The following is a 17,771-nucleotide window of genomic DNA, read 5'->3' on the forward strand; positions in this document are numbered from 1 at the left end:
AACTATTTTCTCTGGATTAATTAAATTAAATTTATATCCGTAAAGATTGAAATCATTTATGAATCATTAAAATACTAAAAAAATTATTATATGTAATCAGTATACTAAATCTCAGCCGAAAATAGATGCGCAAAAATATCTGTTATTGCTACACCTGGCTATATACTCAACTTTTCTCTCTTTCGGCCCAAATGAAGGCCCAAATTGGAAAAGAGCGAAACCCTACGCAAACCGTGCTATATATATAAGCTCAACATTTCGCTCGAAAACCCTAGGGACAGTCTAAAAGCTCAAATCACCGCCGCGTCTGAGAGCCTTAGCTTTTGTGAGAGCAGAGATGAAGGTTGTCGCCGCTTACTTGCTCGCTGTTTTGGGCGGCAACGCCAGCCCCTCCGCCAAGGACATCAAGTCCATTCTCTCCTCCGGTAACTTTCCGATCACAGTTTTCTTCATTTTCATTCAAAATCTGTATATTACTGTTCTCTCTTTAGAGTTTGATCGCTTCTGTTAGGTCTAATAGTTTATCTAGTACTGTTTGTTTGATTCTATTTGGATTGGTTGATTCAGGAACGGAAATTTTGAGCTGATTAGATATCTGAATGGTAATTAGAATTAGAATTTAAGGCTGTGAAGAGTTGAATGAGATTGATGCAAACGGTTAGATTATAATTATGCGGTTAGGGATTGGCGTTGTTGATTGTGTTTATGTGGATTGTTTTGTGCAGTTGGAGCTGAGGCCGATAGCGACAGGATTGAGTTGCTATTGAAGGAGCTCAAGGGGAAGGATATTACCGAGATCATTGCGTCTGGGAGGGAGAAGTTGGCTTCCGTGCCCTCTGGTGGCGGCGGAGTGGCTGCGGCTGCCCCGGCAGCTGCTGGTGGTGCTGCGGCGCCTGCTGCTGCTGAGCAGAAGGAGGAGAAGGTTGAAGAGAAGGAAGAGTCTGATGATGTAAGTGCTCGAGTTATTTCTCATTTTGGGAAGCTATATATTGTTTGCAGATTGTATCGTAGTCATACGCTTAAAGGAGGCTAACTACATTGTTGTTTATTTATGCAGGACATGGGCTTCAGCCTCTTCGACTAAGAGATTTTTCAGTCAGTATGCTTGCATCAAGGCGAGTTTGATCTTTTAGGTAGAATGGATGTCATAATGTTTTCAGTTTGTAGTTTGATATGCTCACATTTTTCTATAATGTGATAGTGATGTTAAGACACTGTTGAGCAAAGTTTATCTTTTTCATTTGATGGATGCTTATGGTTGTGTGAATTTTGTAGCTTATACTCTGCGTTTATAACTTCATGGTTTGCTTTGGTTCAATTAAATTTTGTAGATTCTTTTATGCAATATTATCCCTTCTCCCTGTTGAATAAGATGTGTTATGTCTATGCTTTAGTTGAACTACATAGTTGCTACTGAGATTGATCAACTTTCTGGCTGTATGCTGGTTTATTGGCTTGGTGAGCAGGCTATGTCAAATGTTGTCAATGACTCATCTGGAATAGGTTTTAGTTCAGTAATTGGGTTCATGCAATGCTTGGTGTGGGAATTCAACTAGTCATCATCACTCATGCTAATGGGTTTAGGGCATTAGGCTTTACAAATGTACTTCTCAACTTCTTTGCTTCAACTAGGCTTGGATTATAGATGATTGTGAATGCAAAAGTCGCTTCTTCTGGCAGGTGCAGGAAATTCACATTGTGAGTGGGGGAGGATGCTGGAACAGGTTCCAAATCTTAACCTTAAGCTCAGAACTGTTTAATTATGGATCCCAAAGCATCTCGCAAAGCACCAGTCTAACGTGTTTGCTGTGTTCAATTCATCAGACCTTCGGTCTCGAACTCATTTCGTAGCATAAAATGCATACTTGAGCAGCTTTGGGAACTTTAACTATCCTACATTCCTACCATTTGGTTCTGAACCTCTTATGGAAGTGGAGGGTAAAGTACTGAAGTTTCTTCGCGCTCTTGCAAATACTAATAATCACATAACAGTATGCCATAGTATATCAAATTCATTTGTTTGAGTAGCCCCTGAATCTGTAAAGCATGTCTCAGGTTGTCTTTGCTCCTCTTTAGCAAAACTAAGGCATAGTTGAGTGTATGGAGCATGCAGATCCACTAGGAGAAACACAGCGACAAAAAATTATACACATCAGGAATTAATAATCTTTTTCCTGGTAACAAACCTCAAGCTCTCTCTCCCCCTCCAGATTATGAGATTATCTTTCCAAGAAGCTAAACGCATCAGAAGTATAAAGCAGTTCACATCAAAGGTGAAATTCTTCTTTAAGGACAATTGGAAAATGTCTTGAATCGATAATTGTTTGTGGAAAACACAAAGTTCCAAATGAAAAACCATTTAGACTTTGATAGTCTCATACCTGACAAGCAACATGATCACTCATGGCATCGCACTCCAATGAGCCACCGCAGGTCCTTGGAGACTTTCACATTTTGGCTCTCCACCCTTCACAGACTTCCAGAGTACATAATCTGCAGGATTGAGATTTCTTGAATCCCATTCCTGTGGTAAATGTAAATTCTAGTTATATTTATAAGGTAAGAGACTATGAACATTGCTCTTTAATTTATCTGGTTTCATCATAATAGAAGATTTAACACTCCTACGATGATTCCACTACCAAAAAGCGAAAGCATTCGATGTAAACAAAGGATTCGAAGTTCTTCCGATACATGCCAGAAGCTCAAACAAGGTGGTTCATTGCTCACCACAATTTTTTCCTGCGCAAAGACCCCTTCAATCTTCATCGTCTTAAAAGCCATTCATATGCGGTCCTTCTGATGTTAGAACTTAGAACACAAGTTTACCAAATGATCATCACTTCCAATAGTTGTGATGACTTCCTTTGCTTTATCATATTGAAAATGAGTAGCACTCTTGTTCACGTTGATACCTACATGGCTACATCAAATCATGATGCCATCTTAAATCAAAACGCATTACATTTTATTTCGTTTTAAGATATGAATTAAACAGGCAAATATAGGAAACTACTGAGTTTGTAATCAAATTTACATCGGAAACTAATCTTAGCCTTAAGTTTTACGGTTTTACCATTCATCATCACCGAGCAAACATTAACTTCTTCATTTTTATTTTTTAGTAAGAGAATCAAATTTTGACCACACCTTACTTATGGGGCCAAATAGAGCGTGAATATTGTAACAAAAAAAAATAGAGCGTGAATATTGCAGCATAATGTATAGTGCCGCAAATAAGGTCAAGAACAAAACACGTGGTACTAAATTATCAAAAATCCACTATCTCCCTATGATGTGGCTCATTTCTTCTCCCGCCACGTTGCACCTGGAATGTCCGTTGAAGACATACGGAGACAACCGACGGTCAAATAATGGCGCGGTTCACTCCGTTTATATCCGCACTGCTAAAACCACCCACCAATTCAATGCCCCAATCTCACAGACACCTCTGATTGGTCAGTTTCCCCATCCACCTATAAATACACCTCGAATCTTCTAGTGTAGAGATCACAGACTCTTCTCACTCTCACTGAAAGTTAAAAATGGCCGAGACTGAACCCAAATCCGTCGCGCCGGAGCTTCTCGAATGGCCGAAGAAGGACAAGCGCCGCCTCCTCCACGCCGTCTACCGCGTCGGTGATCTCGAGCGCACCATCAAGTAATCTTTTCGATCACAAGAAATCAGACGATCATGTTATTCTTTGTGTGATTTCAAAACTTCTGATCGGTTTTTGTCGGTGGCTTTCAGGTTTTACACGGAGGCTCTGGGGATGAAGCTTCTGAGGCAGAGGGATATACCGGAGGAGAAATACTCCAACGCTTTCCTCGGCTTCGGTCCGGAGGAGACCAACTTCGTAGTAGAGCTCACTTACAATTATGGAGTCACCTCCTACGATATCGGAACCGGCTTCGGGCACTTCGCAATCGCGACTCCCGATGTAAGTGTGGCTGTGTGGTGTGGTGGTGGTTAACTTGAGAATGTGAATGTGAATTTGAATTTGAATTTGAATTTCTTTTTTCGGTGTGGATTTTGTGATGGATTTTTAGGTGTATAAATTGGTGGGGGATATCAGGGCGAAAGGAGGGAATGTGACGAGGGAGCCTGGTCCGGTGAAAGGCGGCAACAGTGTGATTGCGTTTGTGAAGGATCCTGACGGTTATACATTTGAGCTTATTCAGAGGCCTGAAACTCCTGAGCCGCTTTGTCAGATCATGCTTCGTGTTGGTGATCTCGATCGATCCATCAGCTTCTATGAGAGGGTAATGCTTTTTTGCGCCTGATGTTTATGTGATCTTGTTAAGATGAAGTTTTGGCATTCAATTGTGATGGGTTTATTTCGGTGCAGGCACTAGGGTTGAAGCTTTTAAGGAGGATTGAGAGGCCTGAGTACAAGGTAACTCATTTCCCCACTACACTGTTTTTAGTAGAAAGTATATGAATTGATTTTTTTTTTTTTTTATTCCAGTGATTCAACATTTGTAAGTATGAGATGCCTTAATGAATTTTCCTTATTGTTGCTTGTTGGATGCATGTTACAGTACACCATAGCTATCCTAGGATATGCTGAAGAAGACAAGACAACTATTTTGGAGCTGACTTATAACTATGGGGTGACCGAATATACCAAGGGGAACGCGTATGCACAGGTAACTCAGCATTTCTGTTATATGCTCTCGGATTACTGTTGAGGAAGTTCTGTTTTACAAGAAGTTTCTGCCTTTCTGATACTTCTCTATCAATTCCAGATTGCTGTTGGCACTGATGATGTATACAAAAGTGCTGAGGTTGTTGACTTGGTTACAAAAGAGCTTGGAGGAAAGATAACAAGACAGCCTGGACCAATTCCAGGACTCAACACGAAGATTACCTCTTTCCTGGACCCAGATGGTTGGAAAACTGTAAGTCTTCACTTGTGTACCTGCTGCTTAACTTTTTTCTTTAGTTGATTGATTTCGGAGCAATGCTATTGGAATGAGACATTGTTGTATTACATCTGTATATGGTGCATAAATATCTGTTTAGTAGTTGATTTTGGAAGTAGTGCTGTCTCGATCGGTCAATATGTTTTATTGATCGCTTATGGTACTTTACTTATCATCCCATTTGCTTGTTTCTGGTAGTGATGTTATCTAAATTGTATATATGGGTAGTGGAGTTCAGAGATGATGCGTGGTAGCGTTAAATTGATATGTTTCTTACTATGATATTTGTCATTCTTGGACTGATTTAATGATAAATTTGATTATAAAATTTATATTCATTTTAATGTTTTTGGGGGTAGAGGAATAGTAAATGCAACCTACAAGATTGAAGATCTTAGCAAAATCATGTCATCTGTGTGTTGTTAGGCACTTGGGCTGTATTTATATTTAACCTGAAAAATTGTGTGTTCATCTGTTTGAAGTAATTGTTAACGCTCGCACAATATTCATCCCTTATTTTAGGTCTTGGTTGATAATGAAGACTTCCTTAAGGAACTGCAGTAAGCAAGAGTGATTGCATGAAACGGAAGTATCCGGGAAGTTTTTTCTTATTTGAATAAGATGTAATCCTGCTTCTATGTTAGAGTAGCCAGTATTGGCGGTCTGAATGTCATTATCTGTTCGAGTGGTTTTCAGTTGTGATAGGCATGGTCATGTGACTTATATCTATTATAAAATGGCTGTTAATGTTGCTCTCGGCCTTCTTTGTATGCTTGGCACAGTGGTTGTCCTAGTTTATGCTAGTAGTATATCACTATATCCTATGTGCAGTTTCCTATAGAACTCATCCCCTTATCAGGTTAGAAACTAGGAAATGTAACCTTGAGTAGCTTCTTACTTTATAAGTGGAGGTGAATATGGCCGTATGGGATGTGGGGATCATATGGCAAGTCTAGCAACTACCCATTAAAACCATGGACGAGTTCATGATTTCAATTGACTGGAAGTTTCGACTTCTGGCAATTGAAATACCCATACTGATCGTACTTTGCCAACAAATAAAAGCCTGTATAAACTTGACTCCAGTTGTTCAAAACTTGTATCGTGATTTTTAGTTGGAGAAGTGTTTACAAACCATCATTTGAGAGTGGGAAAATGGTGAGAAAATAAGAACGCTATCTGGCTGAATATCAAGTCTTGGTGTTATTTCCACTGTACGGAGGCCTGGATCAGTGGTTAGTTTACAAATTAAAACCACTTTTTTTTGTTAGCTGTACGTCATAATCAATAATCACCGCTATACCACATTTTCCGGTGTCATTCCTTTTACTTGGAGGATTCCTTCACCTCTCAGTTTAAAGTTAAAACTACATTTTCGGTGCCATTCCTTTTACTTGTAGGATTTGCATCAGCTTACTCAGCTTAGGACTTCTATTCCTTGTCGAGAACTGTAACCTGATTTGTATATAATCATACCAAGGCCAATTGTATTTGTTGGGGTTTGGGGTTAGCTAGAGTACCTTGTTCATCACCGATCAAGCATGGTTGCACATGAACACCCAACAGGGTATTCTTCAGAGCCGCAAATGATGAAGGAGATGAGCGTAGGAGAAGAAGCGAGCAGCACCAAACAAGCGTTGTTGGAGAAGCGCTGCAACGCGTTTATTGACTCGTTGAAGGACTTCCCACGGTTACTGGAGTATGAGAATATCATGAGAGAGTTCAAAAGAGAAATCAACATTCCAAGTTTGGCGGGGAAGATTGAGCAATTGTTCGAAGGGCACCCGGAGTTATTAGCAGAGTTCAATCACTTCTTACCAGAGAAGTATCGAGTTACACCTACGCTACAACCTAGGGTAGTTTGTCGACAGAGGAAGCGCAGGGACGATAGTGCTAGTGATAGTGATGTTCGTCAAAAGTGGAAGCGCAGGGATGATATTGCTACTGATAGTGATGGCGGTGTTGATGCTAGAGCTAAGGATTCTGAATTTCGAATAGTTCTAAGGTGTGGGAAACAGACTCGGGCCAAGTTTCGCGACGAAGATAAGAAAAGTGATGATGGTCACCAAAAAGCTCCAACTCTGTCACCAACTACAGATCCTTCGGACAAGGCGGAGTCTGATGATGATAGTGATGAAGCTGAATCTACAGAGTATAAACTTGAAAAGGTTATTGCTTTTGTGAACAAGGTATCGGACAGGTTTCACAACAACAGTGATGTTGTAAAGTTATTCTTGGACATGGTCGGCAGTAGGAAGGAACCTAGCGATGGTTATGAGCAAGAGCTTGAGCTTTACAAGAAGATTGCAACACTTCTGGAAGGTGAGCAGGACTTGATTGATGAGTTCACCCAATTTTTAACCAGAGTGCCTAGAATGGACGAGATCGTCGACTTCCCTATGCTCGAGCTTTGTACTCCAAGCTACCGTCTTTTGCCAAAGACTTTCCCCATTCCAGCTGCTACCGGAAGATCGAAACTCGCTTCTGAAGTACTGAATGATCGTTATATATGCATAGACACCAGCTCTAGTACTTCTTCATCTACTTCAGGAGGAGGAGGGCGACGCGTAAACCGGAAATCGCAGCATGAGGTAGACCTATTACACTGGGAAGATGAATGTATGAACTTCGTATGTCGGAAAAGCAAGTGAATTCGACCTCATGTAATATCGAAGCACTTATAAAAAAAGATCGAAAAGGAGAGTCCGACGAAGACAATTTGTATTGAAGAACATCTGCCGCAGAGGAAGTTGAGGTGCATTGAGAGATTGTATGGTGATCACGGGGGTGAAATGATTGATGCGTTGATGAACTCTCCCCGACGGGGTCTGCCTATTATATTAAAACGGCTGAAGCACAAGCAATACGAACTAAAACAAGAGCGCCGTGTCTTAAAAAAAAACAAGCGGGCTCATTTGTTTACCAATCAGCAACATCCTCGACGTAAAGTTTAGTAGTTGTCATTGTAAATTTGTAATTGTACAAGAAGATCTAGTTACCGAGCAATTCTTTGAATACATGTACCATCGGCTGTAACACTCGCTCAGTAAATACCGTAGCTTAATCATCAAATCTGGTCAATCCCAATCCAAGTTAATTTTTCAGACACTCAAGGTTGCTAAGAATAGAGAGGCTCATAATTGACGGAGCAACACGTACAATTAAGCTCTTGTTTTTAAAAAATGGCATGTATAATGATAATGATGAACAAGTAGGTTATTGTATTTTGACTATTTTCTATATATTTACATTGACTCCGTCTTTCTAATTCAATTGATAAGACTGTCCGGCTCAAACTCCTGCTATGAGCTCGTCATTTTGCTATGTTTGCCATGATACATCTCGCATATATTGTCAATCTTTCTGATTCTAGCTAGGTTTCACTTCACTACATATGCCTTTTACCAGATACACGTCTGGTGTTGCCCCTTCTAATCCAAATATCTTTTACTTTACATCATTGAAACGACTATAGTAGCCCTCTAATTCGATATCATGTTTGTATAAACACTTTCTTAATTAACGTACTTCAAATTTTTATTCTAATAATTCGATTTTATAATTGCAACTTAGGGTATGAATGAGGTGAACACCAGATCGACGAGCTCTTATTAAGTTTTGATCAAGTTGAGTCCAACACTCGTACTCTATGGTTTTGCATGTGTGGGTGTACACATGTCGGATTAAGTTTTTGTTTATTCTTTTTGTTAGAGTTTATCAGATATAGGAGGTCAGGTTTTTGCCTCTCCTTTGTTAAATAAATAAAAAAAAGTTTCGCAAAAAAAAAAACACAGAGAACACAAATTCTAATTTTCTGTGTTCAAGTTGTTCATCAGGCTTCCATCAGACATGCATGGTTCCGTTTCGACAGAAAGAGAGACTTAGTGAACTCAGGGTGGGAGAAATATCGAGGAAGGACTGCATCGTATACCCCCTGACAAACCAGTTCAAAACTTCACTTGTCATAGAAAATGGAGGGGAGAAGAGTACCTATGTCATCATTTTCCTCGGCGCCAGAGTTGCTGGTGCAGCTCTATTATCAGCATGCTCGCTCAGAACTCAATCATGTACTGCATGCAGCCAACAAAATATCATATACATACACTGCAAATAATAGGGTATGAATCCTAGATGGTGTGGGTCATCTTCAACTTGGAGCACCACTTTCGCTGAGCTTCTCACTACTGGTGAAAGGTACAAGAACTTGGAAATTAAACTTGTGGTGTACGGCTGCCTGTGTAGGGTAAGCAAAGACTCTAGAAGAGCTGTAGCACTAACATGCAACTGCAACATCTGCTTCGGGAGGTGCTAACAGTTATTTTACCGGACTCCAGTCTCCAGAACAGCAGCAAATGCCTACGCACCTGTTAAATCAAAATTGCAAATGCATTTGTTTCCCATGACAATTGATATAATGGTGAAGCTTTTGATACCAAGTTACGAACAATGTAGTACCGATTGTTAATAATAATGAGTTTAATTCTGTAAATAATGACGGAAATTTATATATTAAAGGAACGTGTTAGCTCTCCTAATCAAAGTCATCAAACACCGCGCCGAGACAACGTACATATTATTACAGTGACCACGTACGTACTGACCATAATCCTTTTTCTTGTAGGATTCCTTCACTTTCTTACTTTAGGAATTCTCTTCGTCTACGGATTGTCCCTCAGCTTATTAATGCATATAAACGATTCACTCTATTTCTTCTTGTTTCTATCTCACTTCCAGAAAGATTCATACAGACGATCGAACGTTAGGTGATATTATAAAAAAGAAAAGTCAGTTGTTCACAGTCTCTGTTTTCTGTGTTCAAGTTGTTCATCAGGCTTCAATCAGATATGGTTCCGTTTCCACAGAAAGAAGAGCACTCCAGTGAACCCCAGATGGTAAATGATGATAAGTTGAGGCTAGAAGGAGAAATATCGAGGAAGGACTGCATCGAATATCTAGGTACCTTGAGAAATTTCAACTCCTATGTCTACCAAGAGTTTGTCCATCTCTTGAAAGACTTCAAGCCAGAAAGTGATGAAAGAATTGGAGCTTTGAAGCAGAAGGTAAAGGACTTGTTTGAAGGGTGTCCGGATTTGATACTAGGGTTCAACGCCTTCTTGCCCAAGAGACATAAATTTGAAGTCCCAATCCCAGTGAAAGTCCAGACCAGCAGAAACCCAGTAGTAGTACTTTCTCGAAAGAGAAATCGCTACGATGATACTAGTGATGTTCATGGTGCTGAATCTAATGACTCTAAGCTACAAAAAGTGATCGATTTTGTGAACAAGGTTAGAGGTAGATTTCGCCAAGATGATGAGGAAGGTGATGGAGTCTTTCAGTCCTTTATAGATATTTTCATGGATAATCACTGCAAAAGAAACAAGTCATCACCCAATAAGTCCACCACTGCTTATGAAGAGGAGCTTCAAATTTACCGGAAGGTTGAAGCACTCTTCGATGGCCACCGGGACTTGGTTGATGAGTTCGCCCAATTTGTGCCTACACTTTCCCCGGCCATTGTTTCCGCTAACGGCGAGGCTTGCACTCCAAGCTACCGTCGCACACCAGAAAGTTTCCTCAATCCTGCTTCCGCCATAAAAACGAATCTTGCTTCTCAAGTACTGAATGATCAATGGGTAAGCATTCCTAGTGCTACTTCAAGAGAAAGAGGAGGATTGAATTCGTTCAAGTGGGAAGATGAAAGGTTCGAAGCTGACAGGGAGGTCAACACTGTGAAGTCAACCTCAGAGAGTATAAGCGCGCTGATGGAAAAGATTGAAAAGGGTAGTCAATCAAAGATCTATATTGAAGATCATCTCAACCAGGTAAATTTGATGTGCATTCAGAAATGTTATGATAAGCAAGGGCTTAAGGCTATGGATGAACTGAAGAAAGATATTCGAAAGGCTTTGCCTTTGTTGTTGGAGCGGTTGAAGCAACGGGAGAAAGTACTAACACAACGGCAACATGACTTACAGAGTAACAGGAGGAAAAACTGAAACAACAGAGATCATTCATTAGCCAAAAGGGGGCTCATCGTACGAAATTAAGTTCATAGTTGCAGGTAGATTTTGTAGTAAAAATGATGATTGCGCAGGTAGATTTTGTACCTACCGCTTAGGCTCTCTATGGCTGTAGACTGTAGTTGATCTAAAGAGAAAGGCTCGTAGTTTAAGCATCTGGGCTAAGCTGGTTCCTATAATGAAAAGAGAGTATGAAGTCATGAGATTCCTAATTAAATAATCAATCCATGGTCGATCTAAATGCAAATGAGAATAGATACTCTTCTGCAGCACAAATATATACTATGCAGCACCCAACAGAACTAAGTCTAGTGAAACCTAATGTGCATCCAAGGCAATATTTTTAGAAGTTCAACTTATATAGAAAACCATTAAAACATCTGCCTTCTGTAGTTTCTTTAAACTAAAACTTGCAAGCTTCAGTATGTACATCTTCTAAAGAAGTACACCCAAAGCCTGTTTCCTCTGTAGTTCCACAAACAGTACACCCCCACTCGGAGGATAGAAAGAATGATGGGGAGAAGAAATGAAGCTTTGAAAGGAAGTTTCTAATTCAGGATTTTATCATCATTGGAATCTCCCTCACTCGGCCTCATGAAGAACAGCAACAGATATGTACATTGAAGATTTAGTTGATATCTGGCATTTCTATGGAATTTTGTCCATCGGATAGCAGCCAAGAACACGAAGAAACCTTGCAAACTCCTACAGCAAAAAAGAAAGAAAAAGAAAATACAAACCTTTAAATCACTTCTCCTGCGTTCTTTGTTCACTTTAATCACTTTCATGGAGAGAGATTATTTCTAACAACATGGTGCAAATCACGGCTATATAAGCCAAGCATCGTGAAAAACATTATAACAGACTCACCTGCAAATGTCCCAAAGCATATTGTGCACGCGGATCTGCCATAGAAGCTTCAAAGTCGATGTAAAAGAGGTAATCAAAGTACCTGGCAAGACAAATCGGTCAACTTCTTAAAACAGGGCTTTTCTTAGTTTATTTAAAATCATTTTGTGACTCCAATTTTAAGGTTTTTCATCTTAGCTTTGTTCTTGTACTATGTATAATAGAGTAACGACTCAATCAGTATCTTGGTTATTAATTGGTAACTTAGTTTGCGTGATTGGATTTATAATGCAATAGTTGTATACACTCACTTAGCACTTCCTTCATTAGAATCATCAACAACCCTCAGTGGACGTTGTTTCTGGGGGCGACTTTCAATCTGAAATTGCTCCAGAACAAGAAGATATAAGTAATAGAAAACTGGCCAAAACAGAAGAAAAGAGAGATTTTAGTTGAGGTTACCTTTGTCAAATTAATGCCCCTAAGTGCAAACACTGCCAAGGCTTTAAATAGTACACCAGGACCTTCTTCTAGAGTGAAAACAACACTTGTCTAGGAGCAAAACTATACATATGTCAGCACAAGAATGAAAACACGGATAGATGCCAATACAACGAACTAACCTTGTATTGCCGCTCAGTTCCGGGGATAATTGGTTCTCTTGCAAGTATCAGAAAGCGAGTAATATTATCATCATCATCCTGTCCAGAGCAAAGTGGGAGAAACTAAATCAAGATGACCATTTATATTTCGCAACTGGCATCTTAAATTATATATTTAAGAATGTCAAACAGGATAAAAACAGTGAACATAGGGTAATGCAGCTTTGGTCTTAGCAATCAATTTTTGAAAACATGACAACTGAGAGGAAAACTTGTGATGGGTTTTCTTTACAGACATCATGTTAAAAAATATTCTTGGCACAATGGTGAATACAAACAAAAATGTGATTTTTACCATATATAAGAAATTTGATAGAATAGTCTTACTTGTATTTTATTTGATAGAATCTGAAGCCCATAGATTTCTGCAGCTCGAGCACTTGCAATAGCACCAGTATCTCTTACACCATTTGAGGCCACCATCTGTAACAAATTGTCTGTCATTAGATTTTGAACAGGTTTTGTGCCTTTCAAAGTGTACTTAGATGGAATATAAATAACAGCCATGACCTGTGCAGCGAGAGCAGAGTCGTCGGCATTGACCCTGATGATACCTAAGCTGCTTAGTGTCATCTCACATTGAGCAAGAGCCTGCAAGCGCAAATATCCGCAACAAAACTATAAATACCTGGGTCTTTCCTTTCAAAGATTAGATTGTACATATGCATGCATGTGAAAACTACTTTGTGCCAATCCAAATGTTGAGCTCTAGTATCCATTGTGAACATTTGCTCTTGGATAGAGACTTCTTTTTAAAATTCCGGACTTTTAATGTAGCAAATGGGCACTATGATGGGACATTGATGAGCATTCACACCGTATGTACTGGATGTGCGATTAACTAAAAAAAAGCTAATAATTGAAAGACCAACCTGAGGATGGCTTAATACTCGTTTTAGTTCCTCTTTTTCTACACCGGGCAATCCCAAGAGGCAATGGTTCACTAGAAGTTGTACCTCTCCAACTATGTGCAATCTATGTCGAAGAAGCAGATCATAATTACGGTGGATACTTCCGCCAACAGAATTCTCAATTGGAAGAACTGCTTTATCCACTAACCACAGTTCAACGGCCTGTTACATAAAAGAAAAAACTAATCACACCCTGTTATCATTATTGAAAATAATCAAATCAAAGGTTGAAAATTCATTCAAAGATTGATTAACCTTAAATGCAGCTTCAAACTGGTCACATGGAACAGTTTCACACTTCGGATAAGCTTTTAGAGCAGCAGCCTCACTATATGCCCCAGGTAATCCCTACAACAGGCAATAAATTCAGCATTTCATCAAAAAGAACAAGAAAAAACACCAAATAGAATTCACTAACAAGAAGGGCTACCTGATAAGCGACTCTAACTTTCGTACCATCATTTTCCGAATGAGAAATATCAGCTGCTGTCAATGGTTCTGCAATTAATCACATTCAGCTGTTGAGGTCAGAGAATAAAACAACTGTAAGAAATGACACAAATCATCACAGCATGAACAAAAGAACTAGGCCACTGTAACATACATGATTATAAGGAATTTAGAGAATTTTGCTCTTTAATTCATTTTATAAAGGTTCTAATTTCTCAGTTCATTTGGACAGGAGTTATGTAAACCGTTCTAAACTCAAATCGAATCTTCTTTATGATATACCAATATAAATCATGCAAACAAATTGAAATGACACAATGGGACTGATGTTGGTGGACAAGCATTGCAAACAACTCCAACAATTAGTCATATCTAACTCCCCTCTACCCCTTTCAATATTCCAATTGACTGTCACAACACCATTGCATGGACAATTAAACATCAAATGAATCAAACAAACCACAAAATTAAGATCTTTCGAGTAAAAAAAAGCTCACTAGGCAGAAGGTTCATATCCTTGTGGAAGCCCCTGGCCTCTATATCCTCCACCCTTTGAATTACAGCTGCAGATTCCATCCCTGGAATGTTAGGCTTCTCATCCTCAACAGGGGTGAGAGCTTTCTGAGCCAAAGATACCCCCAAGCAGCTACATTCCCATTTTCTCAAACTCAAACACACCCCAGAACAATTATACCTCAAATTTGACACACCCTGATTGGAAAATGAGATTTGAGAACAACCCCAGATAGGGACACTCTTCACAGCCATCACCAATATCCCCACCCCAAAACTCACCAAAGGTCAAAACTTTGAGGCAAACCCAAGCTAAACACAACAACGCTCAAACCTTTGAGGTAAACCCAAGCTTATATAAGAAGGTGTGGTTGGTGTGAGGTTTGTTGAATGAAACCCAGTAGCACATTGTCAAGGTGAAACAACAATGATGATGGGCCCCCACCAGGAATTAGTGTATCAGAGAGTTTTCTGTGTGTGGGTGTATTAAATATTGGGAAGAAAACGTATCTGGGTACTAGCAAAGTTTGAAACGTTCAGGCAGAGAAATAGAGAGAAAGAGAGACCGACAAGTCACACTGAGAAGAGGAAAAGGGGGGTTTTAAGAGGTAGGTGAGCAGAATGTTGTTGGCTGCACACTCAACCTGAGGATTTAGTTTTGTAGGGAAATTAAAAACAACAAAATGAGAGAAGGGAAGCTGAGGCTGGAAGAGTTTGGTTCAGAAGTACATAGACAGTTTTGATTGATTACATGCAAGCTATTTATGGAAGGCTCTTTACTCTGATTCACTGTATCTGTAGAATCTGTACATTTTTGTGTGTTGAGATGAGTTGGGACTTGGGAGAGGTGAGAGAGCTGCAGAGCTGTGAGACAGTGAGAGTAGTGTGATTTGTTGTGGATCAATGGTCCAAATATCCGGTCATTGTTTCTTAGTTCTCATGAGTTGTTTATCCAATAGTTGATGGAGAAGGAGAACCTAACATTGTAGGTTAGTAAATTTGGAGATCCATACTACATGGAAAATGGATTTCCTCTTAGTAATTAAGATTTTCTTTTTTCTGTTTTCGCTCTTCAAATACTATGGTAATTGAGCTTTTCTGGGTGGTTTATCATAATTCTAACTCTCTGAATTAAGGCGCGAAATTACTGAGTGAGATAACGGAATGAGATAACGAGCAAAATAAAAAAAGAAACTATTTGAATTTGAGAATGGTTATTTTATTTCTTCTAAACACGTGCAATGAATGACGTTATTACAAAATTCAATGTTGATCTCACTCTTTATTCATTTGTAGGCATTCGTCAATCACTCAATCAAAATTATTGGAGAGATCTACGTAGCATTGTTTCCAAAACCTGACACATGATGATCAATAATATAACGTCTGAATTGAAAGACGACACTTTCCATTTTCTACACACGTGCAATCTTTTGATTTATGTGACGTTATTACAAACTTAAATGTTGATCTCACTTATAATTCATCATATGCATTTATCAATAACTAGGTCTAAATTATTGGAAAGGGATCTATGGAGCGTTGTTTCAAAATCTGACATAGGATGATCAATGAATTAACGCTTGAATTGAAAGTCGACACCATTTTTTTTCTAGATGCGTGCAATCTTTTTTAATTTCAATGACGTTATTACAAATTTCAATGTTGATCTCACTCATTTTTCATCGTATGCGTTCATCTATAACTCCATCTAAATTATTGGAGAATCTAAGCAACATTGTTTCCAAAACCTGACACAAGATGATCTAACATAACGCCTAAATTGACAATCGTCACCATCGGGTTTTTAGTAATAACTTATAAATCATTAAATACATACGAACATGTTGTATATCAATCCTATTAGAATAATTTTAACTCCCAAGACAACACATGATCTTGAAAGTTACTTTATCCCGTGTAATATAGTTAATACCCTAATGTTGTACTAGTGTATAATTTTCTAGAGTCTTGCACCCCCACGCGACCGTATTACTGAACATAACGTTGTGAATCTAACAAAATTTGAATTACATTGTTATAAGGATAAATTTCTTTTATGGTATCTGATGTATGACCAATCAAACACTTTGATACCTAATGTTTCAAAGATGACAGTCTGGTACCTGAAGTTAGATTTTATGTGACACTTTGATACTTATGTTGACTTCTTTGTTAAATATAGAGGGTAAAGTTGACATTTACATATTATTTATCAAAATAAAAATACAAATAGAATTTGATGGGTTCAATACTATTTTCTATCACGTTAGTATTCATCATTTTTGTATCGTTTGCGAGAAAATATACATAAATTAATTTTAACTTTCAATTGAAGGTGAAAAATTAGATATTTGTTTAAGAAATCTAAAATTTATGATTTTAAATACCCATGATTCGCTTTTAATTAATTAGATATAGACTCGCAGAGTAGTCTTATGAGAGGTTAAATTTCATAAACATAAAAATTGACTTATGCTATTAACCTAACCTAAAAATATTAACTTAAACGCATAAAACGATTAAAATTTGAGCATAATGAACACATAAAACTCATAAACCTCATGTTTTTATTGTATTTTTATAAATAATATGTTTAAATGTCTATACCCTTTAATTAGTTGACATAAGTATCAAAATGTCATATAAAACCTAACTTTAGGTACCAAACTATCTTCTTTGAAACATTAGATACCAAAATGTTCGATTGACCATGCCTCAAGTATCATAGAAGAAATTTACCAAATCCTTGTTATAATGTGATTTTTTTTGTTAAGTATAGAAGGCTTAGGTATATATGGGATGCACAATTTGGCTTTTACATTATCATGTCATTTATGTGCCATATCAAATTATTGACCTCATCAAACTTAAAGGTGAGGACACCTGGTACGTTAAATATACCTCCGGATAAGGTATTATAATGTTGCTTTTGTTGTACAGGTGGTTTGTACATGCATTAACACTTATAAGACTTATTCTCATTATGACATGCTAATGTGCTGGGTTGTTCTCAACTGTCCATAAACAAATGCAGCTAGCTTCAAAATCAAGACCAAAATCAACCTTGGGTTACACATTGTAGGCTTGTAGCTGGTGAATATGGTCATAGAGAGAAGAGAAACTCAAGATGTATATGATTGTGTTTTAAGCAAAAATTAAGGTTTGGTATGGTAACCAAGACTGTCTTTTTCTTACCAACCCCATAACACTTGCGTACAAGCGGGGTTTGAGTGGGTTTTATGGGAATTAAACCAAATGAAGTGGGCTGGCCCTTTGAGCGAGCTTTTCAGTTGGCTAGACACAAGTGATAAGAGAAAAGCGCAAGTTTGTAACTTTGTAATGTCTTTTTTTTTTTTAACTTAAGATGTTGACAAGTACGGAGCCTAGATTTTATAATGAGTTGGATTTGAAAAAAATTTACGATTATTTATGAATTA

At 38.4% G+C, this 17,771-nt stretch overlaps 4 protein-coding genes across 4 annotated transcripts; 3 read left to right on the plus strand and 1 right to left on the minus strand.

The window, feature by feature from the left end:
* The first annotated feature begins 256 nt into the window (after positions 1 to 256).
* LOC126788200 (60S acidic ribosomal protein P2B-like) lies at positions 257 to 1,267 on the plus strand. Its single transcript, XM_050514173.1, has 3 exons — positions 257 to 425; positions 726 to 949; positions 1,058 to 1,267. Exons 1-3 carry the CDS (start codon positions 338 to 340, stop codon positions 1,082 to 1,084), a joined length of 339 nt encoding a protein of 112 aa, XP_050370130.1. The 5' UTR covers positions 257 to 337; the 3' UTR covers positions 1,085 to 1,267.
* A 2,274-nt stretch (positions 1,268 to 3,541) lies between these two features.
* Positions 3,542 to 5,677, plus strand: LOC126788198 (lactoylglutathione lyase GLX1). Its single transcript, XM_050514170.1, has 7 exons — positions 3,542 to 3,661; positions 3,752 to 3,941; positions 4,051 to 4,263; positions 4,350 to 4,397; positions 4,543 to 4,650; positions 4,750 to 4,902; positions 5,449 to 5,677. The coding sequence occupies exons 1-7, from the start codon at positions 3,546 to 3,548 to the stop codon at positions 5,488 to 5,490; spliced, it is 870 nt and encodes a 289-aa protein (XP_050370127.1). The 5' UTR covers positions 3,542 to 3,545; the 3' UTR covers positions 5,491 to 5,677.
* Positions 5,678 to 6,467: 790 nt separating this feature from the next.
* On the plus strand, positions 6,468 to 7,577 carry LOC126789480 (paired amphipathic helix protein Sin3-like 1). Its single transcript, XM_050515644.1, has one exon. It carries the CDS (start codon positions 6,468 to 6,470, stop codon positions 7,575 to 7,577), a length of 1,110 nt encoding a protein of 369 aa, XP_050371601.1.
* Positions 7,578 to 11,286: 3,709 nt separating this feature from the next.
* LOC126786107 (arogenate dehydratase/prephenate dehydratase 1, chloroplastic) lies at positions 11,287 to 15,100 on the minus strand. The gene is made up of 11 exons (XM_050511822.1): positions 14,316 to 15,100; positions 13,799 to 13,866; positions 13,624 to 13,716; positions 13,330 to 13,530; positions 12,968 to 13,048; positions 12,785 to 12,880; positions 12,419 to 12,496; positions 12,258 to 12,347; positions 12,107 to 12,174; positions 11,817 to 11,898; positions 11,287 to 11,651 (listed from the first exon to the last, which is right to left on the minus strand). Exons 1-11 carry the CDS (start codon positions 14,584 to 14,586, stop codon positions 11,595 to 11,597), a joined length of 1,185 nt encoding a protein of 394 aa, XP_050367779.1. The 5' UTR covers positions 14,587 to 15,100; the 3' UTR covers positions 11,287 to 11,594.
* Between the last annotated feature and the right edge of the window lie 2,671 nt (positions 15,101 to 17,771).

This window comes from Argentina anserina, chromosome 3 (genome assembly GCF_933775445.1).
Source record: "Argentina anserina chromosome 3, drPotAnse1.1, whole genome shotgun sequence".
NCBI lineage: Eukaryota > Viridiplantae > Streptophyta > Magnoliopsida > Rosales > Rosaceae > Argentina > Argentina anserina.

Excerpts from the sequence above, each read along its gene's own strand:
- LOC126788200 (XM_050514173.1), top strand. The coding sequence starts at position 338 with ATGAAGGTTGTCGCCGCTTACTTGCTCGCTGTTTTGGGCGGCAACGCC. Across the intron at positions 426-725 it reads CAAGTCCATTCTCTCCTCCG|TTGGAGCTGAGGCCGATAGC; the intron begins GTAACTTTCCGA and ends TGTTTTGTGCAG. Across the intron at positions 950-1,057 it reads AGAAGGAAGAGTCTGATGAT|GACATGGGCTTCAGCCTCTT; the intron begins GTAAGTGCTCGA and ends TTATTTATGCAG.
- LOC126788198 (XM_050514170.1), top strand. The coding sequence starts at position 3,546 with ATGGCCGAGACTGAACCCAAATCCGTCGCGCCGGAGCTTCTCGAATGG. Across the intron at positions 3,942-4,050 it reads TCGCAATCGCGACTCCCGAT|GTGTATAAATTGGTGGGGGA; the intron begins GTAAGTGTGGCT and ends ATGGATTTTTAG. Across the intron at positions 4,264-4,349 it reads CCATCAGCTTCTATGAGAGG|GCACTAGGGTTGAAGCTTTT; the intron begins GTAATGCTTTTT and ends ATTTCGGTGCAG.
- LOC126789480 (XM_050515644.1), top strand. The coding sequence starts at position 6,468 with ATGGTTGCACATGAACACCCAACAGGGTATTCTTCAGAGCCGCAAATG.
- LOC126786107 (XM_050511822.1), bottom strand. The coding sequence starts at position 14,586 with ATGGCTGTGAAGAGTGTCCCTATCTGGGGTTGTTCTCAAATCTCATTT. Across the intron at positions 13,531-13,623 it reads AGTTTGAAGCTGCATTTAAG|GCCGTTGAACTGTGGTTAGT; the intron begins GTTAATCAATCT and ends TTTATGTAACAG. Across the intron at positions 12,881-12,967 it reads ACTCTGCTCTCGCTGCACAG|ATGGTGGCCTCAAATGGTGT; the intron begins GTCATGGCTGTT and ends AATTTGTTACAG.